Source organism: Vulpes lagopus, chromosome 1 (assembly GCF_018345385.1).
Source record: "Vulpes lagopus strain Blue_001 chromosome 1, ASM1834538v1, whole genome shotgun sequence".
Classification (NCBI taxonomy): domain Eukaryota; kingdom Metazoa; phylum Chordata; class Mammalia; order Carnivora; family Canidae; genus Vulpes; species Vulpes lagopus.
Window position 1 is genome coordinate 58101762 of NC_054824.1, and position 23200 is coordinate 58124961.

The 23200-nt window shown below is 42.1% G+C and overlaps 1 protein-coding gene across 7 annotated transcripts in view; it reads left to right on the forward strand.

Moving 5' to 3' along the window:
- The window catches only part of ADGRF5 (adhesion G protein-coupled receptor F5), a 101732-nt gene extending 80594 nt beyond the window's left edge, over positions 1-21138 (forward strand). For 4 of the 7 annotated variants that reach the window (XM_041721832.1, XM_041721822.1, XM_041721838.1 and 1 more), the window contains 11 exons: positions 1100-1219; positions 1372-1581; positions 3761-3973; positions 5617-5775; positions 7671-7879; positions 10183-10362; positions 12136-13530; positions 14789-14830; positions 14921-14980; positions 15580-15664; positions 17557-21138. In XM_041721832.1, coding sequence (XP_041577766.1) covers positions 1100-1219; positions 1372-1581; positions 3761-3973; positions 5617-5775; positions 7671-7879; positions 10183-10362; positions 12136-13530; positions 14789-14830; positions 14921-14980; positions 15580-15664; positions 17557-17636 — 2753 coding nt within the window. In that variant the 3' untranslated portion in view covers positions 17637-21138. Of the gene's footprint in view, positions 1-1099; positions 1220-1371; positions 1582-3760; positions 3974-5616; positions 5776-7670; positions 7880-10182; positions 10363-12135; positions 13531-14788; positions 14831-14920; positions 14981-15579; positions 15665-16879; positions 16947-17556 lie in introns of all 7 variants that reach the window. The other 3 variants (XM_041721867.1, XM_041721878.1, XM_041721848.1) reach the window with 2 other exon arrangements.
- The last annotated feature ends 2062 nt before the right edge of the window (positions 21139-23200 follow it).

A 23200-nucleotide genomic window follows, 5' to 3' on the forward strand; every position in this document is an offset into this window, starting at 1 on the left:
ATGACTTAGCATTTTTATAAAGATTAAGATTACACTTATCAAAGATAAGTTCACGGGTCTTTTGAGCAGTTTGCAGTTTTCTATAGTGAGAGTGCTCATACACTTTGAGTTTCGACTCAGAGTTCTCTTGATTAGGTGGGCTTTTGACTGTCATAGAAACGTGGTTAGCCTTCACTGAAAACCACTGGTCTGGTAGTTTGGATCTTATCTGAGAATCAATAGAACCAGATTCATGGTTCCATGAGCCTCTACCTTTCCATGCTCAGAAACCACCAAACCTTAGGAAGACATCGCTACACCAGATCCCTATAGCCAGAGAGGGCATTGGGAGGGATACAGCTATCCGTGATGTGTGACTAGGGAACTGCATCTGAACGTTGGGATCCCAGCTTCTAGAGGCCACCATGGGAAGGCTTGATTTCTTTTGATTGTGATTAAGAGCCAGATTTTTACTGATGGGAAAAGCAGGCCAGGATCAATGGGCTCAAGGCATGAAACTGTTCATCTATAGAAGATAAAACAAATGGCATTTTGAAATGTCAGTGACACACTCAAAGAAGAGTAGAAAGATAGAAGCAGAGGCAAAAAAAAAAAAAAGTGGAATGTTCATATAAGCTCTTACATTTGTAAGTGTCTTCTTAACATTCTTGATGAATAATTCCTCATTAATTATTCCTCATGAATAATGTCCTCATGTGTGAGGATATTTTCATAAGGAGGAGTAAATGTAGAAAAACTAATAGTTAAGGTACCTATCTCTCCCAGTTTGCCTGACACAGTCCTGTATAATTATTTGGGCAATAAATTCTACAATCTCTCTACTTCATATGTAGTTCTAGAAATTACTCTTTGGCTTAGTAAGTGTTGACTGTGTACTATGCTCAGTGCTAAATTCTGGGGAAGGAGAGTTCACACTTTTATGGAGAAGAGATAAAGAGAGAAGTTAAAATACAACACATTAGTATTTCAAAAGTGTTTAAAAGGGTAGAGAATGGAGCTGCTAAAAGAACGGAGCCACTCGGCATGCAAGAGGTTGGAGGGAAGCTCGGGTTAAGTCAACATCCCTAAGTTTGCAACCTTTTGCCCTGCTGATCATCAGGCGATAATTCCAGCCACAAAGGGGAAGTGCACGAGATCCTCAGGCATGATACGGAAATGAGTACAGTTCAGAGCACCACCGGGAACAGCCTAGAAACAAGTAAAGCCCAGGAGCAGCAAGGTACCAATCCCACATTGACACAAGTGGAGTCAGGACGGTCCATTGCTTTCTGCCTGTCTTAAATTTCACTCATGTGTCGATGTCACCAGAAACACTAAACATTGTGCTTGTTGTTGGTTTTTCTTTTGTCTGTTTTGTTTGCATTCTTTCAGCCAACCTAACAATAACCCCGGACCCAATTTCTGTTTCTGAGGGACAAAACTTTTCCATAAAGTGCATCAGCGATGTGAGTAACTATGATGAGGTATACTGGAACACGTCTGCTGGAATTAAAATATACCAAAAGTTTTATACCACGAGGAGGTTTTCTGATGGAGCAGAGTCAGTGTTGACAGTGAAGACTGTGACCCGGGAGTGGAACGGTGAGAGCAAGAGCAAGACCCCAGACCCTATTCTGCTGCCTGGGCCCCTGAAAATATCCTGTAAGAGGGACCAGACCTGGATGGCCTGTCCTGGGACATGCCTGTGTCATCACACTGCATACAAGAGCCCTTTAGGGGAAGATGTCACCATTTCCATTTCACAGGTGTGGAAATGAAGGCTCAAAGAGAATAACAAATGCTCCTAAGCTTCTACATCTTAAGTTGCAGAGCCTGTTCCGGAACTTGACTCTCTGATTCAAGAGCATGAAGTTAAGAGGGTTGTTTTATTATTTATTTATTTATTTATTTATTTATTTATTTATTTGTTTTTTTTTTAAAGATTTTATTTATTTATTCATGAGAGACGCACACACACACACACGGAGAGAGAGAGAGGCAGAAACAGAGAAAGAGGGAGAAGCAGGCTCCATGCAAGGAGCCCGATGTAGGACTCAATCCTGAATCCCGGTATCACACCCTGAGCCAAAGGCAGACGCTCAACCGTTGAGCCCCCCAGTAGTCCCTGTTTTTTTATTTTTAAAGATTTATTCATTTGCTTGTTTAGGAGAGAGAGAGCACAAGCAGAAGGGTATAGAAAGGGAAAGAGAATACCAAGCAGGCTCCCCACTGAGTGTGGAGTCCCACATGGGACTTGATCTCACAACTTGAGGACCTGAGCCCAAACCAAGAGTTGGACGCTTAACTGACTGAGCCACCCAGGCACCCCAAGAAGTTTGGTTTTAAAAGTAATTTTACCAGACTTTTGGGAGCTTTTCACCCAATCATGATACCAAAAAAGAAAAAAATCTAGGTAAAGGATTTATATGCCTGGTTCCAAAGAAAGGAACATTTGTATTTCGTATTTATCTCTACACATTATTTATGTTGAAAAGAAATGCAAAGATTTGGAGGGAATAAAAGATAATTTAGTAGAATCTGCAAAAACAGCTGACATTCGTTGAGCTCTTAATATGTGATAAGTGCTGTCCTAAGTGTCTGAGTGGATTAGTTTGTTTAAAACAATAAGCCTAGAAGACAGTATTATTAGTATCCTGGTTTTACAGATGAAGAAACTGAAGCCCAGTGAGGGTAAGTAAAATATTAGAGCCAGGGTGAAACTGAGACTGTCTGGTTCTAGTGGCCAACTGTTGACCACTCCATTCTGAAGCTTTTCATTAACTATAAGGTTAATTAGTCCAGGTCTTTATTTGTTCATATAAGGCCTTGGCAACATTGTAGAAATAACCAGTCATTGTGTGGCTGGCCTTGGGAGTATAGATTCAGGAGCTATGCTGAACTTGTATCTACTCTGTCCAATTGCTCTTTCCTACCAAGGAGGAACCATACCTGGGGAGGAGCCATAACCTTTCCAGTAACATAAACTATTTTACAGTCCCATACTTGGGTATTGAAAGAATTTCTTCTCATCTAAATTAACTGCACTTTTATTTTATATTGAATTTAAATTTCCCTTCCTCCCAAAAGCAATAGAAAGGGGTTGGTTTTCTGTGATTGTTCCACCTGTTTTTCCCTCTAGCTAGTTGCTGTTCTGGCTCCTCCAGGGTTGGGGCAGAGAGAGGGAATGTAAAGAAAATCAAAGGGTCTTACTAAACTGTAGGTGTTGTAATAATCTTCTTATACTGTCCCAAGGCTGCTGTTCAGGTAGCAGCTTATCGTCTACTGGGCTCTGGCATAACGTCCTCTGGGAGGGATGCCTGGGTGGCTCAGTGGTTGAATGTCTGCCTTCGGCTCAGTTCATGATCCCGGGGTCCTGGGATTGAGTCCTGCATTGGGCTCCCTGCATTGAGCCTGCTTCTCCCTCTGCCTATGTCTCTGCCTCTGTGTGTGTGCATCTCATGAATAAAAAAATAAAGTCTTAAAAAAAAGAAAGGAAAAAGAAACTGTGATTCTATGCCTAAAAGGCTGTATAACTTTAAATAAGCCACTTAATTTTATTTAAAAGTAAGTGAATACTTAGGCTATCGGTTGGTCCTTCAAATATGTAGAGAATCCAGAAAAGTCGATCAAACATTTTCTCTTCCAGTGTTCAGGAAAGTGTGATGTGCCCTTGCCCATGCTTGACAGGGAGCAGTAGTAAGCCTCTGCTGAACCTTCCTGGCCAGTGCTTTTGTGGAGCAATGATTACATTCCATCTCATTTTTTGTTTCCTTCCACTCAGGAACCTATCACTGCATATTTAGATACAAGAATTCGTACAGTGTCGTAATGAAAGATGTGACCGTTTACCCACTGCCTCTAGAGCCAAACATCATGGTTGATCCTCTGGAGGCTACAGTTCCCTGCAAGGGGTCCCATCACTTCAGATGCTGCATTGACGAGGATGAGAACTACAAAGTGACCTTCCAAGTGGATTCCTTATCCTTTCCTGCAGGTAAGACATGAATTGCTGCATGGTGAGGACATATTATTTCATTCATGTAGAATCTCAAATTTTCCTCTTAAAATAGAGGCCAAGAGACATGAGGATTGCATTAGTGATAGAATATAACTGTGTGAATGCCACGAACCTTTCTTACCTTCTGTCATACTGTGTGGCCCAAGGCTTGTTGGTCCGTGGCAGAATTTGAGAGCCTGTGAGGGTGGAGCCCATGGGTTTTAGTGGAAGCTATTGAAGACAGTGTTAAAATACTTTCACAGGCCTCTGCTTCCTCAGTCTATCGGGTGTTCTGGTAGTCCCTCCCTCCATGCTACGAATCTTTTAAGAAAAAGAAAAATAGAAATGCTTTAGCTACTGCTGGGGCTTCTTTGAGGGCATCGGCCAGTAGGAGAAACCCAGAACCTTGGAGTGACTGTGACACCCTAAGTCACCAGCACAATGTCAGGACCCTCAGAGAGTGACATGCACACTCAGCAAGAGAAGCAGAAAAACAAATTTGTCTGCCATGGTTAAGAGCTTGGTCTCATCTCAGGGTGAGCAAAATTCTCCCCCCAAAATTCCAACTGCTCTACCCCCACTGGGGTTTGAGTTTGAATTTATACTGCCTGTGTGGCCCAGGAGCTCCAAGCTGAGGAGTAACCATGTACCCATGGGTACATAGAACCCATGGATAGCACCCAATGGTAGCTGGCAAAAAAAGAAATTCAAATCCTCTATGGTAGAATGTACCCTCAAATCCAGAAGCCTCAGGATTCCAGATACCTCAGAATTCCTACAGGTTAAGGTCAACCAAATATGAGCTCACAACCCCAAATCCCAAAACAGAGATACCTTCATAGAAGGGATTTACAAGCTCATTTATTTTTTGAACAGTTACCTATGGGGACATGCTCAATGCAAACACCATAGAAGGCAATGAAAAGGGGACAGAAGAGTTGGGGCACATATATTACTATCCAGCTGGAAGGGTTCGTGTCATAAAGACAATGCATATAGCATGCAATTTCCAAAATGAGCAATGCAGATCAAAAGAGCACTGGAAGTTCAGAAAAGCAGGGCCCAGTAGAGATGAGAATTTAGAGAAGGCTGTATAAAAGGAGGATATAGAATCCATCTGGTCACTGAAGTATTTAAGCATTTCAATATTTTTGTGTTTAATGTGCATGCATTCAGTGCTCTCTATGTGCCAAATACAGAGCTAGGCATAGGGAGATGCAATGATAAATAAGACCAGGTACTTCTCTCCAAGTCTTTATGGTCTAATAGAGGATTCAGACCCATAAAGAGGTGACTCTAAACCAATGCGGTGAAGGCAGGACAGGAGAAACGCACAGGGCATGACAGGTTTTGGAGAGGCAGAGGGAAGAAAAGGGATGCTGAAAGGCATTCTGACTATCCAAACTGTACGGGCAGAGATTTGGAGTTATGAATGGTGGACGTAGAGTGTAGGTGAGCACCATGTAAGTATGGACAGGCTTACTTCAAGGCTGGAGGCATTTTTAAAACTACATCAAAAATTAATGTGGCGCATGCCTTGGAAGAGTTTGGACATGTTTATCCATATTGGATCAGTTTAACAAAATGTGTGCTTTGGATATTCATCTTGTGACTTAATTCTTTCAATAATTCTATCTCAGAAAAAGAAGTTAATGGCAAGCAAGTGTGCTACAAATACAAGTTCATGGCAAGGACACCAGTTTCCTGGTGTCCAAAAAAGCTGGACATATTTTGTCATTTTACCAATGCTGCTAATAATTCAGTCCGGAGCCCATCTATGAAGCTTAATGTGGTTCCTGGTAAGAGCATTTGAAATTATTTTAAAATGTGATAATCATGAGCAGGGATTCATTTACTCATTCACTCCCTCATTCACCCATTCAATAAATAGATGTTAAGCACTTTCATGGGGCAGGCCTTGGGCTAAGGGTGGGAGATCTGAAACAAACAAACAAACAAACAAACAAACCCTAAGCCATGTGGACTAGCCTCAGGTGTAGGGGAAAGGTGGATGTGATAGATAAGTGATCACATCTAATGTGGTAAGGGCTGAACTAGAGACCCTAAGGGTCGTCAGAAGAGGCTGCCAGGTTTGACTCTCCTGGTGATAGTGGGGAGGAAGTGATCAAGAAAGTCTTAAGGATCAAGCCCTATTTTAGTGAAGTCTGGGAGGCAAAGCACTATACTGAGCAATGCATAGTGTCTTTATGGGGCTAAGTCCCCTTTGAGGTTTCAGTGAAGGAAGGGTGTCCCCATTAGACCTGAGGACACGGCTACATTTAAAGAGTCAATCTAAAAAATAGGCTACTGTCTTTCCCATTCTTTGTCATCACTGAGCCAATATCCTTCCACATAATCTTTTCAAGGTAGGAAGTCATGGTTTATGGCCATTTCTGTAATAGCCGATGACCAAGAACTCTCCTCAGGAGCAGCATAGAGGAAAGTGAATAAAGGATTGTCCTGGGCTTTCACCAGAAGCAATACCCCAACCCCCCCCCCCCCAAGAAATCTCTGTAATAGGACCTCTGATATCTGAAGGAGTCATGGCTCTGTCACCAATCATGTTTGGGTTTACTGAGGGATTTATGGTAATTATCACATGTGTTGGTAACTGAGCCCTGGACATCAAAGTAGGAAGCAATTTAGAGTTCCTTGTCTCTCTGAGTCACTGTCCCCTGACTCTACCAAGCACACTTTCTACAGGACTAGCCAAGATCATTTCTTCACTGTCCCCCATGCCTCTATCTTCATCCAGGCACTGGCATATTTGATTGATTTATCTTTGTTCTCCTTTTTTCTCATACCAGGTATGATTCATCTTCCTTTACCTAGTAGAAATTACTTACATATTTCAAGATTTTATACAATGACTGAGAACTCAATTAATGCTAAATTTGTAAGTTGGTGAGAAAGGGATCTGCCCATCAGAGAATCAAGAGATGAGATGAGAGATTCTACAACAAATGTCATTTTCCTGTTCAAGTCTGGTCTTCAGTGGGTGTGAAATAGAGTCACCTCTAAGGGATGCCAGAAGGAACAAATGTTTACAAACATTGCTTAGAATATTCAGGTCATGGGTACCTGAAATTCCCACTATTCATTATATATTTGAATTAAGGCTGTGCTTCTCAACCTTGGCTGCACACTGGAATCACTGGGGAAAGTTAGAGAAATAGCCAATGCTTAAATCCCAGCCCCAAGAGGTTCTTAGTTATTTGGGCTGGAATGAACCTGGATATTGGCATTTTCCAAGTTCCCCAGGTATTTCGAATATGCCAGAGTGGAGAATCCCTTGGATTAAGGCGTTATGTCCCTAAGATTCCAGGTAACCTGATTATCTCTTATCTGGATGAGCACACATTAAGCTCTCATGATTTTTCCATTGCTTCAATTTTACAGGCAGCAGAGAGAAGATTCCCAGGCATTGGAGGATGGGGATGAGGCATAGAAGAAATAAATTCTGTTAGGAAAAGCAAGTGCAGGTGAAAGTCAGATTTGTATCAAAAGCACTAAAAGGGGCTTTGGGAAATCAGGCACAAAATGAAGAAAGGGGGTAATTCTGAAGAGGTCACTGAAACTAAAGAGAAAAATGAATTCAAATATCAACATTCTAGCTAGGCCTGACTGACTGTATTTTGAAGATCTTTTGTCCTCCTTTCAAATTGTCCCTTTTATTTCCATGTTTCCAATGCAGGAAAGAACATCATGTGCCGAGATCCCATAATAGGTGTTGGGGAGCCTGGAAAAGTCATCCAGAAACTCTGCCATTTCTCAAAAGTACCAAACATCTCTGGAGGTCCTACTGGAGGGATCATAACTTACAAATGTGTAGGCTCCCAATGGGAGGTGAAGAAAAATGACTGCATCTCTGCCCCAATAAATAGTCTGCTCCAGCTGGCCAAGGTGATCCTGAAGTCTTTGACTCCAAGCTCTTGATGGGGAGATTTGTCTAGCTTATTGTATTTCTTAACAAATAGGCCGTGGGATGCTTTGTGTTGTTTCCAAAGCTACTTTTATTTCTTTAATTCCAAAGAAGATGCAATCCTAGAAATGCTTTACATTTTTCTTAAGTTCAAATATGGAGACAACAAAATATGTACTCTGCTCTGGGACCAGCTGTACCTTGACTTCTCAGTGCTGTGTTTCTATTACTTTCAAGGTGCAGGTAAAATTATCCTCTCATACCATCTCCTTTGAATAATCTTGATATCTAGCAAGCAGCTCTAATCTTTTCAGAAATAGAAGAAACAAAAAATAATTTCATCCGTGCAAACAAAATGTGCTTGGACTTTATTATAGGTCTGAGATTTCTTCCATCTTTAGAGGTAACCTTTAGTTATGAGAGATAGAATTAGCCTGGCTCTATTACTTAGAAGAGAGGTTCCTGACATGAGGTAGGGGAAAATTTTTTTCTTTTCATAAAAATAAACAAATGTTACCTCATACTTAAGCTGTCAAGAGTAGAGCCTCCTAAAATGCTGTCAACTACAATAAATAAATACTGATGAGGCAACTAGTGGAGTTATAGTTAATGACCTTGTTAGACAAGTGGTCCCAATGACTCTCACCATTGGAAAAAGAATTAAGAAAAAGGAGTGATATTGATTTGTGTCTCATCTAATTATCTCCTGTCTCTCCTCTTGTCTTACACAAAAGTCATTAAAATACCTATTATGGGGACACCTGAGTGGCTCAGTGGTTGAGCGTCTTCCTTCAGCTCAGGGCGTGATCCCGGGGTCCTGGGATTGAGTTCCACATCGGGTTCCCTGCAGGGAGCCTGCTTCTCCCTCTGCCTATGTCTCTGCCTCTCTCTATGTGCAAAGCATTATTGTAGGTGCTATCAGGGTAAAGAGACCAAATCAGAATTTCATCTCTGATTTGTTAGAGGACATAATCCATTTGGGTAGTTCTGTACACATTATTTTTGCTTAGGATAATCAGGAAGCTCTGTTTGAAAGCCTTGGTCTCTGAGTTGGAGTTTGGTGAGGATACATCAGTAATATGAATTTTCCTAATCGAGAAAGATAGAAATATTATAATTTGAAATCAATTTTGGGCTTTGGCCCCAATTCTAGATACTTAGATACATTTTCAATGGAAAAAGGCCCTGTTGGTCTATCATGCTCCATTAAGTTTATCTGTTCAACATATATTTATTGAATACCTACTATCTGCCAATTTATGACTTATACTATGTTAGACATCATAGTATATCAGAAGGAATATAATACATTTCAGATTGTTAAGGAGCTTATAATTTAACTAAAGAGATAGTGAAATTAAGACACAAGATGACATTGGTAGAAATGTCGAAAATGTAAAGTGTGTTAAACAACAAACACTTTACAGGGGCACCTGTGTGGCACAGCCCATTAAGCATCTGACTCTTGGTTTCAGCTCAGGCCCTCATCTCAGGTTCGTGAGATCAAGCCCCACTTTGGGCTCTGCACTGAGCACGGAGTCTGCTTGAGATTCTCTCTTTCTCTCCCTCTACCCCTCCTGCTCGTGCTCTCGCTCTTAAAAAGATAAATAAATAAATCTTTTAAAAACAAACAAACAAACACTTATGCAGTCAGATAAAGGAACTCCCCTGGGTTGGAATACTCATCAAAGTTCTTTATGGAGAAGGTCGAATTGGAATTCATTCTTTAAGCAAGGCTTAGATAATTAGGAAACAGAAGTGTGATCATTATAGATGGGGTGACCATATAATTTACTATCCAAACAAGGACACATTTTGATAATAAAAGAGGGCATTAGTAATAATTACACTGAGACAGTGGATATAAAACAGAATTGTCTCAGGAAAATTGGGATTGAGAGTCCCCCCTCCTAAAGGTCAGCAAAGTAAGTCAGAAAAAGCAGAGTAGCAAATGTGCTTCCATTCAGACCATCAAGGGATAATCTGACTCAATTTTAATCTAGTTCCCTAGGAATCACATCTACTTTCCTTTTTCTTTAACTAGTCATCAGGTTGACATGTGTTTTACTGTTTCCCTTCTATGTGTGAGGTCTTATTCTATTCTGAATAGCACACACATTAAATTAAGAGATAAGTCATCTTATAGGATATATTTATAGGAATGGAGAAGAGAAGAAACCACAGACGTAAGAGATTTTCTTCATGGGTAGATCAGCAGGATTTGATGACCGGACTGATGGCATGTTTTTTGTTTGTCTGTTTGTGTTGGCTTTTGTTTTACTAGGCTTTGACCAAGAGCCCCACTCAGGATAAGAAGCTCCCAACATACCTAAAGGATCTTTCTATTAGCACAGGCAAGGTAAAACATGAAGTCAGCTCATTTCCTGGGAGCCTGGGAGCCATCGTTAACATCCTTGATTTGCTTTCAACAGTTACAACCCAAGTAAATTCAGAGATGATGATGGTGAGTTTGTTTAGACCTTATAGGAGCTTTGGGTCTCATCTTTTCATCCCTTGGGACTTGTGGTCAAGAAACATAACTCCTCCCCATTGCAACTCCTTCTTTGTCTTTTTCAGAGCAGTACTCTGGATATTAGGGTCACATAGTATGCCTTGTGCTTTGTCAGCTATGGTTTTTAGGGACACAGGGAGTGATTCTAGTATTCATCTGGGGAACTTAAAAAGATTTCTTTAGCGAATCTCCGTCTTAGTGTCTTCATTAAAATAGAATGAATTCTTACCTGCTTTGGAGAAAACCGGGAATTAACAGATTTTCAGAATATGTATAAGGTGGGACTCTCAGTGGTCTAGCATTAAACATGAACTTTGAAGCAATCGGGGTTCTGAGAGGAGTCACCCAGAATTCAAATGAAGAGTTCAAATGATGAGACTTCAATGAAAGGATACTTGTAGTGGTAAAGCCATGGATAAAAAAAGCAAAACATAGAAGCCAGTACTACTCTGAGGACTAAAGGGGAAAATAGAGGAAAGAGTGAGCCTACAGTGGAGGGAGAACCAGGCCTTGGAGGAGGGATTGCTAGCAAGAGCAACAGAACTATCACCAAAGATGTGCAGAAGACATCATGTGTGTATAGGGGGTGAGGGGGTGAGGGCAGTGGGTAGTAGGAAGATATGTTTCAATTTCTTTCTTCTCCCACCCTCCCATCTCTACCAATGCTTTCCAGTGGCCAAACCTAGCCAGAAGCATCTGGCAAGCAGCTTGGGTAACAAGGGTCCAAGGAGGTTATTGGACCTCTTATAGCGAGTGCAATGAATTCCCACAAACTGGGTGGCTTACTGTGAGAGGAACTTACTTTTTCTCTCATGGTTCTCAAAGCTAGAAGTCTGAAATCAAGGTGTCTGTCAGACCACGTTCCTTCCAAAGTCTCCAAGGGAGACTTTCTCTGCCTCTTCCAGCTCTGCATAGTTCCAGCACTCTTTGGCTCAGGACTGCCTCAATATACCTCCTAACTTTGTTTTCACATGGCCTCCTCTTCCCTATTTGTCTTTTCCTCTTCTCTCCCTCATAAAGATGCCTGACATTGGATTTAGGGCCCACCTAGGTAATCTGGGATGATTTCCTCTCAAGATCGTTCACTTAACTACATCCACAAAGTCCCTTTCTCCAAATAAGACCACATTCACTGGATCTGGGTATTAGGACATGTTATTTCAGGGACCAGCATTCAACAAGCTACAAGGTTCATAGTTTCAGATTAAACAGGACAAGGCAAAGGAGGACAAAGAAATTATATTGAGAGAAAGCACAAATGGAAAATGACACCCAAGTTTATGGGAGACAAAATCAAAATATTTAGCATAAAAAAAAAAAACAGAATGATTCTTTTGCCAACAGTTTGGTGTTCAGCATTGAAGAGGGTCTTTTGAAATAACTTCGCCCTTGCTGGTAAAATATCACCTTTACAGGTTTGAAGTTTAAAATAAAATAAAAGTTACTAAATATCTCTACCAGCTTGCTGAATTGGCCTTAGTGGGGGTGGGAGGTGGTTCTTGGTAAATGTTCAATGAGGTCTCAGAGTCTTGGGGACGCATCCTCTATTAACTCCCTGCCGTAAGAGGGAGGGACACAGAGCCCCATAACCTGTGATGCCTCATTATTCTCTTCTTTTCCTCTTACCTATACCCATGCAACCAATTTCTGGGGAAATGTTACTTTTTCTCTCTTTTATGATTGAAGGAATGTGGTTGATTTGACCCCATGCTATGTCAATTACAGAACGTTCTCTCTACGGTTAACACTGTCCTCAGCAAGCCCATGTTGAGTACCTGGAAGGTGTCCCAACAGCATCAGACCAACCAGAGCTCACAGCTACTGGATTCAGTAGAAAGATTTTCCCGAGCATTACAGACAGAAGATAGCACCTTTTTATCCATCAACCAAACTAACGTGCAGATGAGGAGCATGGTAATAAAAACTGGCCATCCAAAAACCTACAAACAGAGCTTTGTTTTCTCAGACTTGGACCTCTGGGGCAATGTGGCCATTGACAAGTGCGAGGTGGGAAGCCTGCAGCAAGATTCATCTATTGTCACCGTGGCTTTCCCAACTCTCCAAACCATCCTCACTCACGATGTTCAAGGAAAGAATTTTGCCAACAGCTTAGTGATGACAACCACTGTTAGCCACAACATAACCATGCCATTTAGGATTTCAATGACTTTTAAGAACATCAATCCTTCAGGTGGGGTACCACAATGTGTCTACTGGAATTTCAACCTTGCCAACCACACAGGGGGTTGGGATAGTAGTGGGTGTTATGTGCACAATGTCGATGGGGACAGTGTCTCCTGCGTCTGTGACCACCTAACATCATTCTCCATCCTCATGTCCCCCGACTCTCCGTACCCTGGTTCCCTCCTGGAAATACTACTGGATATCATTTCCTACATTGGGTTATGCTTTTCCATCTTGAGCTTAGCAGCCTGTCTAGTGGTGGAAGCTGTGGTGTGGAAATCAGTGACCAAGAATCGGACTTCCTATATGCGCCACACCTGCATAGTGAACATTGCAGCCTCTCTTCTGGTTGCTGACATCTGGTTCATTGTGGCTGCTGCCATCCACGACCATTTGTACCCACTCAATGAGACAGCCTGTGTGGCCGCAACCTTTTTCATCCACTTCTTCTACCTCAGCGTCTTTTTCTGGATGCTGACTCTGGGCCTCATGCTCTTCTACCGCCTGGTTTTTATCCTGCATGACACAAGCAAGTCCATTCAGAAGACTATTGCATTTTCTCTTGGCTATGGCTGCCCTCTTGTCATCTCAGTCATCACAGTGGGGGCCACCCAACCCCAAGAAGTCTACACCAGGAAGAATGCCTGCTGGCTCAACTGGGAGGATACCAAGGCCCTGCTGGCCTTTGTCATCCCAGCACTGATCATTGTGGTGGTGAACATGACCATCACGGTTGTGGTCATCTCCAAGATCCTGAGACCTTCCATTGGAGACAAGCCAAGCAAGCAGGAGAAGAGTAGCTTGTTTCAGATCAGCAAGAGCATTGGGGTCCTAACACCACTCTTGGGGCTCACCTGGGGTTTTGGTCTTGCCACTGTGTTCCAAGGAAGCAATGCTGTGTTCCATATTATATTTACACTCCTCAATGCCTTTCAGGTAAGTTCTGCAGGGCAAGGTTCTCAGGAAGTATCTGTACTGGTGTGACAAATTAATGATAGAAACACAAACACAGGTTGGAATGGGGAAGGATTTTAGTTCAGAGTAGGCCCTAGCCCTAAAGAGCGGGAATTGCAAGAACTCAATGAGCTAGAAGGGACAGATTCTTCTGCTCCCATGGAACCTTGTACCTCTTATCACCTGCATTATAATTTAGCTGCATGCATGACTTACTTTGAAAAGCCCTGAAAATACAAGTAAGAGGAAAGTCCCTTCCCTACACAGGATTTTTCTATTTATCCAACATTATCATGATGCCACCAATTATCTCCTAAATGAAAATACCACTGTTAAACCAGGTAATCTCTCTAGTTAATTTCCACAAGTATTAAATGAGCTCTATCTCTGCGAAGTCAGGGGTGGCATCTATCTTATTTATCACTATATCCCTAATAGTGCCTAAAAAAGACTTTTGCACAGAGTAGGCACTCAATAACTGTCTGTTAAATACTATGAATTCCATGTACCACATAGTATGTTCTCTAGAAACATTTGCTGGAGAATGAATGAATGCCCTGTGTAAGGTAGACATTCTGCTCTATTATACCAAAATGAAAAAGACACACTCTTTGCTCTCTTATAGCACATAACTAACTATGATACAAGCTGCATTGGTAGAAGAGCTTTAGCAGAGGTACAAGCAGCAAGGCTTTGGAGCACAAGGAAAGGAATGTTTAGTTCTGATTCAACCAGCACATGGGTGGTAATCATAGGCCCCCATGTGCTGGCGAGAAGAAATTGAGACAGTGCCCCCAATGCTCATGCCAAAGCCACACAAATCCACATTTCTGCCTTGGGGCTCATGGCTTCAAACTATAAGGCTCATGTCTAATGAAGTTTATAGTATGGCTTGACTACAAGGGGCTGATTACTTCACCCAGTGCCCCAGGTCCCTATCACAACTACGTGAGCACTACTGTAGACACAAGAGGTGTATTCGATAGCACAACCAGCAGGTCCTCCAGTCCACAAGGAGGGTGGGGATAAGGAAATAAAATAATATCCTTATAACATTATAATATTTACGGTCCCCTGGTGTGGACCTACTGTAACCTTTTTTATGTTACTATCTATTATTCATTCCATAAATACAGATATAGGGAGAGGTAGTACAAATTCAATGCCAGGTTAATAGTACTTCCTATTTGCTGGGCAATAGAATATGATTAAAACCCACCTCTTCCCAATTCTTTTCCAGGGATTATTCATTTTGCTCTTTGGATGCCTCTGGGATCAGAAGGTAAGAACAATAACAGTTTCATGCTTCTAGAAAAGTCAGAGGTGCTTGTGGCATATTGAACTTATGATGCCTTCTTTTAAACAATTGCAGGTACAGGAAGCCTTGCTAAAGAAGTTTTCACTGTCAAGATGGTCTTCTCAGCACTCAAAGGTAAGTCTTTCCTTTGTAGAGACTATTGACAACCTCTCTCTCCACATCCAGGTCCAGCATGGATTATTCCACTGTTTGTGCTTCACACCTGATTCTGCTTATTAAAGCCAGCCACAGAACTGTCATTAAGATGCTGTCCCCCATCTTTAAAGAGGGATCAGATAGCACAGATAATACCAATTGGAGGTCAAAAGACTTCAGTGAGAGACAAGAAATCTCCTAGGGCAATATAAGGCACTAGAGAACACAATGTGAGGGATGACGATGAATAGATTTTCTGCAGCTCGTTTTGGAAAATAACTATTGCACTCAAACGTGTTTGACTGTGTTCACATGTCGGAAGATACCAAACCCTATCGAACAGCAAAACATGTATTTGATAGTTATTTTCCTAATTCTGATGAGAGTCCAGTGTTTCAAAGCGGCTTTCCTGCTCAATTTGTGTGAAGTAGAAATTCCTGCTGGTCCAGGCTCTCACTTTCAAGTGGAATGAGAGATGCAGGCAGTGACCACCAGAGGGCAGCAAACGAAACATCCTAGAGAAAACAGGGCTGTGGTTTAACGTTTGCTTTGTAATTGTCTTTCTTCTCTTTTTTTAGTCAACATCCCTAGGTTCATCTACACCAGTATTTTCTATGAGTTCTCCAATATCAAGAAGATTTAACAATTTATTTGGAAAAACAGGTACGTAGTGATTTCTAGGTCACTCCCTAGAGCACTTAACTTTGGGTTGACTCAAACAAACATGCCCTAATGGGGAATCTCACACCCCCACCTTCCCACTCCCCACTTTACAGCATTTACTGACAATTGCCTCATCTGGGGTAGGGGCAAGAGGTTAAATACAGGAGCTGGCTTACATTTTCCCGAACCACCAAGAGGCTGACACAGAGGGCAACTGCCTTCAGTGGGCAGCTAATAATAACTTAAGAAGGCTAAGATTTAGAGAATCTAGACAAGCCTGTGGAGAGCTGTCTGTCAAAACTGTATCACAAAAATTAGAACTATAAATTGTTGGCCTTGTCAAATGTGGAGTTCTTTGCTATTCCTGTTAAATAGGAATAGGAAGTTCATGTTTATGGGTTAAGATGCAGCAAAAAATATATTTAGAAAGCTCTACTATAGGATCACATACTGTGAGTTTCTTTTCCCCCTTTTTCCTTTTCTTTTTCTGGAGTGTACTTATTGTACACATTGACATTTACAAAACTGTGCATATATGCAAGAGGAATTACCCAAGTTATCCATTCTATTAGGAACATGCACATTTAAATTGCTATCTCGGAGGTATCAAATAAATGAAGTAAATGACTTTGGCAATGGGTCTCAGTTATTCTGGTAAGTTGAAACCTCTGCCCACCATCCCCCACCCCCAGGAAAATAAGCACCAGAATTGCTTCCAGCTTCTTGAAAATGAACAGATCTCACAAATGCAGAATCTAGACTTGTGTCCATATTCCAGACTAAGGCTTTTCCTATAAAATCATATTTGGAGAATGCCTATTGTTAAAACTGTTAAAAACTCCAGAGGACTTGGTGTTTGATGCATTACTCATGAAAGTGGAAGGTTTTTACTTTTGATTTTGAAAGTCACTGATTAGGCCTGTTGTGAAATTATCAAATCTTCAGGGTATAGTATAACCATTGCACTTGCCCATCATGGTCACTAAATGATTCTCAGCGGAATCAGAATTATGCAATATATAAGGCCAATAAAGTGTGTTCTTTGTTTCTGAATCAGTCCGATGGAAGTTGGAGTTAGGGCTGTGTTCCTGAGGTCCTGGGGCCTGAGATTCCCAGTAAGTGCCATTTGATGGCTTCTCGAGAGTCATTAATGCAGCTCTGGGTTGGCCCACTTGAGGGTCCCATAATCACTGTAACTTTGGTTTATGTTGTCAGCGGCCCCAAAGGGACCCCCAGTCAATGATGGAAACCTTGTTAGCAGTGGCAGCTCACCAATCTGATGGTAGGGTGGGCACCCCGCCCCCACTTGTTCTGTGCTCAGTCCCTGCCTCCTGCTGACACCAGCCCATGTGGTTGCTCCATGGCTGCCCCCTCCGCTGCACCTTTGTTGGCATCCCCTGACTTCTGCTTCTTGTCCAATCCTTCCTTTTCTTCCTTTTTTCTTTCCTTTTCTTTCCTTTTTTCCCCTTTCCCCCCTTGCCTTCTAGCTCAGCCTCTGGGTCCCCCCCCCAAGGGCTTTCATAAGTCACCCCAACCCAAGGGGACCAAGGAGCTTCCCTCACGTGGATGTCTCCAGGCCCATGCATGTGGTGGCATGTGGAGGGCTGCCCATGTTCACATCTCCCTGTCTTTTGTAGAAATCTGGCTGCTGGTTTGATGTGAAGTAGTTAGTGCTTGTCTTGTCGGCTGCCACGCATGCTTGAGAACGACAGCTTTGTTTGTTCTCTGGCACTTCTGGGTCTTGGGCAGAGGGCAGGCATGGGTTTGTTTCCAGGCATGGCCGAGCTTACCTGGCTCTTGAGCTAGAGCTCCCTCAGGCCAGCAGGAGAGATTCATACCACAACAAGCATGAAGTCTTGTCCTTAAAACTGAGCTGCTGCTCTGTTTTTTAGGAACGTACAATGTTTCCACCCCAGAAACAACCAGCTCATCCCTGGAAAACACATCCAGTGCTTACTCCTTGCTCAACTAAGAACAGGAAAATCTACCCACGTGACTTCTTAAAGGACAGCGGATATGCTCTGAAAAAAAAAAAAAAATCCTTTCAAAGCCATGGGTAAAATGTTTTCTCCGCAGGCTTCCTGGAGCAAATGCTGAAGAGACTTTTGCATTAGGGAAAAGAAGCTTCCTTTTGTAAAGACAGACTAAAAGTCATTGTTGAGTTTATTTGCTGCCCCACCCCCACCCCTTGTGTGATACTATACATGTACAGTATTTAAGTGAAATTCAAGCCCCCAGAGGCCCAACGCCCCTGTCTATATTGTAAAATAGAAATTCAAAGAGACATTTCTACTTTTCACATGTTGGGCACAAGCATAAGCTTTAAAATAATAAGCATGAGGCTAGGACCTAGGAAAATACTTCAGTGAACTCTAAGAAGGAAGGAAGAAAAGAAGGAAACAGGAAAAAAGGAAAAAAATAGAGAAAAACAATCAAGAGCCACAGTTTAAAATTTCCATGTTAACTTAATTATTCTGTTACTGTAACATGGAGAATACAAAAGTGACTCAAAAATGGAAACTGAAATGAGCCATGGAGAAAGTTTGGTATCTTCCTGGTATTTTCTTAGCTAGGAGAGAAAAATTTAAAAAAAAAAAGAAAAGAAAGAAAGAAAAGGCACCGGGAAGAGATAGGGAGGCAATTCTAACATTGGGATGCTTTCAAGTGGATAATAATATTTTCAAGGGATGCATGGAAGGAGACGTAATTCTCCTGATGCTAAACACACACACATATGCTGGTGCATGTTAAGGTTTGAGCTCAGTGGACGGAGCAAGCAGAGGAAGTGGGAGAGCCGTGCTTTATCAGATCCAAGCAGATCCAACTGCTAGTTAATTTTTTACCGTTTTTTGGAGCAGCCTTACATTTTGGTCTGATCCACTTTTTGAAGGCAAAAAATATCTATTTTTATATCCATCACTTGCCAAATGTGACATATTGTGATATAAATGTGATATATTGCACTGAAAACAGATCCTGACTGTCGTATATTATATTTAACAGCTTTAACCAGGTACTTCTCTGTGCATCATAGAATAGATTTTAATAATCTTATGGCATTGTTTATCATTGTGGTTGCTACTGTGGATTTAGGGGCCCTTGGTGTGTGGTATAGCCCTTATGTTCCAAGACCAATATACATTAAGAGTTTTGTACTGTCTAATTTGTGTTTGTTCCAACCACTTGGAAGTCTTCTGGAATGAAATGTTATAGTTGGCTACTCTCTGCTCCCAGTGATGCTTTACCTTGATGAGCAGATGGTGGAGTTTCCCCCAAGGATTTGATTATTTGTGAATTATGTCCAAATGTGTGTGTGTGTTTCTTTTGGTGTGTGCATTTCATAAAAATACAAATATTTATTAAAATTGCATCCATATTAAAGTTAAGCATGTGATGTAGCCACATCAACCATACATTCCAAATTGAAGTCTGATCCCAGAGAGACAGTGAAGCAGAATAAAAATGTGGGGCTACTCGGGAAATGGGGGCCATGTGGTCTTCAAATGAACTGAGAACCAGAACAGATCTAAACATCAGGAAGGTAGGACAAAGGAGGCTGTGATGTAGCAACCTTTTATTTATTAAGTTTCAAAAGAGTTTCCTTTTAATATTTTAACTCCTTCACCTCTCTTCTTTTTATCTTTAATTTTATATTCTACTTCTGCCTCTCTTCTTCAGGGGGCGAAGCAAGTGGGGCAAGTAGAAGTCCTCATAATGTTGCAAGTAAATAAGCTCTTCATTTCTACATGTTCACAAATGATGTAGACATCTACTCCCACACTTTCTGGAAATTGTCACAAAAGGAAATGATTAAGCTATTAAATTCTCCAGGGATGGTCACCTCTGGGCAGAACTCAGTACGGAGGAGACAGAGCCAGAAGCTAGGCTAGAGGTCAATGGAATGAGAATTAGAAGTTGGAGAGAGAATGGCCTGGAGTAATCTCAGGAATAACGGAGGCAGGGTTATATAGCACAATGTGTGAGCCCGACCATCCTGACATGATCAGCCGAAGAAGGCATGGCACTCAGGAGGAGCTCAAAAACACAACAGGGCAAGAAACACTGAACTTCCACCCACGAAGGGATCCTATGGGAAGCATTGTGTTGTGAGGGGAACCTCTATAATGGCAGGAACCTTCGCAGAGTTCATAGGATGTGGATTTGGCCCTTTGCCCATGTGCATTAACTGACACATGTTCCCTTACCCCGAACACACACACATGCACACACGCGTGTGCATGTACTTTGTAGCTTTCAAGCTACAACACCAGATCCAAATTCCAGAACACCTACGAAAACAAAAACTTAGAGACATTCTTACTGGTTTTCTGCTCAACTGCAAGATACATAGCTCAACCACTGCCGTTTGCCAAGAATATCCTAAAATAATAGAATTCAAAATTGTAAAAGAGAGCAGTCCATGAGTCCATGAGCTTTGTGAAAGCAGGAGTCCTGTCTAGTCCTGTGTTCATTAGTTCACAATCAACAGTGATTGCAAAGCTTTCAGCAGCAGATTTCTAAGGAAGAGGAAGAAGGAATGTCGGCTCTGATGTTGGTACAAAGTGAGCTGTGTGGTCTGCTCTGCTTGCAACGTGCCCAATGCTTCCTCATGTTCCGGACCCCTCTTGGTGAACAAAGTCAGTTCCAAGGGCCAAAATTTACTTGCATTAAAAGGCTTTCTATTAAGTCAATTTCTTGCAAAGGGATCTGTGCTAATGCTTCAGAGGTTGTGAGGTTAAAGCATTCACAAATGTGCAATTAATATAAACTACAGAAATATTCTTTGGGAATATTGTTAAGTCCCGTGTAACAGGTCATGTCTTGAAGTAGTCATGTGTCCACCATCCTCCTCCCTACTTCTTACATATGGAGAAAGAAGTAAATAAAGATCCATGGGCTTTTCAGGATATAAGTTGCTAAAGCCAGACGTGAAGAAACACTGAGAAGTCCTAGCCTTTTGTCATTTGTGTAGAGAAGTTCAGAGAGATCAGTGTTGATGGTTAAACAAAAGTGACACAGAGAGGAGAAAGATCATAGCAACCCGTAGGCACAGGGGCAGGGGGTGGAGTTATCTGAGGGGAGGGAGACAGAAAGTCCCACCATTTGAGAAGACAGAGGGAGACCAGTATGGTCACAGAAATCCCATGTAGATGGAATGCCTTTGATGTGTGGCATGTGAAGGTGATGTCAGATAGACCTTGTGCATCCCGAAGGGAGCCGGTGACCCAGGCCAATGGAAGTCTGATTCCCTGAGTGTCCAAAATAAAGGAGGGGTTTACAGTGGGTGTTATCTTTCTGTGATATCGTTAAAAAGTCGATGAAAATCGTGTCTCATTTGAAAGATGTTAGTTTTGAAATGAGAAGCTACAGGTTTCTAACATTATGACTGGGGATATTAAATCATGTCATAGTAGTATGTCAGCACACAGCTATGTGTCCTTTCCATGCTTATAACAATAAAATATCTAGTGAGATCTCGTGAAGCTTTATTTTTATAAATTGTCTGCTCCTTTGTAAATAGGCCATTGCTGCTGTTGCAGGCTTCCCTACCAGAAATCCCACCAGGATTTAACTCCACTCTCCACCCAGCGAATGGTTGCTTTGGTTCTCCGGGCATGGGGGTGGGTGGTACCGGAAGCTCCCAGCTGAGCTCAGTTGGCTGACAGCACTGACGTCTTTCCTCACACCGTCCACACTCCCATGCAGCATGGAAAGCTTACAGAGGTTTGAAACGAGAGACCCTGAAGTAAAGCTTTCAGGACCTAAATGTCCAGGAAAAAAATAAACAAATAGCTATTCTAACATTTGTGTGTGGCTTGGTTGGAATTTTCATGAATGGCTGAAAACAGAGTCCCAAGAGTTCTGTGAGCAACAGATTATTCCATCCACATGGGCCCATGTTGCCTGGTTTCATATTCTATCATTCTGTAACATGTTACCACAAACATAGAGGCTCAAAACAGCGCTCACCTGCTGTCACATGGTTTCTGGGGGGCAATCAGAAGCCTGGGCATGGCTTCACTGCGTCCTCTGCTCAGGTTCTTACCAGGTGGAACTTAGACAGGCAGTCAGGGCTGTGGATTCATTCAGATGAGCTCACTGGTTGTTGGGTAGCATTCCATCCTTTGTAGGTCTAGGACAGAGACCCTCAGCATCCAGAGGTGTCCTGCCATCCCCTACCATGTGGCCTTCTCCACAACATGGTCCTTTGCTTTTTATTTTTTTTTTATTTATTTTTTTTTATTTTTTTTTTAAATTTTTACTTATTTATGATAGTCACAGAGAGATAGAGAGAGAGGCAGAGACACAGGCAGAGGGAGAAGCAGGCTCCATGCATGGGGAGCCGGACGTGGGATTCGATCCCGGGTCTCCAGGATCGCGCCCTGGGCCAAAGGCAGGCGCCAAACCACTGCGCCACCCACGGATCCCGTCCTTTGCTTTTTAAAAGTCAACAGGACTTCTGTGCAGCTTTGAATCTCTGACTTCTTCAGTTTCTAGACTCTCTTTTAAAGGACTCACCTGATTAGGTCCGAAATAATCACGCTTGTGATTAACTCAAAGTCAGCCTTGATTATATCTACAACATTCCTTCACCTTTGCCATATGATGGATTCCACTCCTGGGAGTGATGTATTTACAAGTCCTGCCCAAGTTAATGAGAGAGGCTCACACAGGCTTTTTCAACAGATGGTTTAAACAAACAACATGCAGGATTCAACACAGCTCTGTAGATTCTGTATGAGGCCTTAGCTGTGGCTATGCGACCTGCAAGCATTTTTATCCACAGCAGTAATCACACTTAAAAGCTCTCTGGCAGGACCACTAATAAAGCTCATGTGATGCAAGTACTATAGTGTTAACTCTGTTTGCTCAATACACAAATGTGAAAGAAGTCACCTTGCCCAGGGAGATGGCATCCAGCTCTGTGGGAATTCGGGGAAAGGGTGCTGTTTGGGAAAAGTCTGATTTGTCCAGATGAAAAGAGGCATATCAACTTTTAGGGCTGACAGTCTTCCCCAGCACGGTTCGTGTCTGGTGTGCCAGGTGGAGTGAGTCCAAGAGCTGATTTCCCCTTGACACTTAGGCCAACAGATCAGAGACCCCTAAGCAACACAGGTGCCAGGGAGTCCTCTAAGCTTTGGTTAACACTCACCTCCCAGATCTTAAAAATAAAGTCAAAATGCTCATTCTGTGCTGGGCACCTCTCATCCTTCAAGGCTTCCCATGAAGTGCTGTGGCCTGGCCCTGGGAACATCTCCTCCTCAATAGACCCACACATCTCTCATATGCTTGCCTCGTCATAGAAGCTTGTTTGGACTCTTCTGCTCTTTTGCACCTTTTTTTTCTTTCTAAGGTAATGCATACATCATTCAGAAGGAAGATGTTTATTTTTGTATTTTGAAGACTTTTCTCCCCTGACTTTATGAAGTTTCTGCTTCCTTCATATAAACAGGAAGAAAAGCATGCTTCCTATGAATACTTTATGTAAAAACGACTGCAGCTTTCTTTGTACTATTTGGTAGTCCCAGGTAAGCT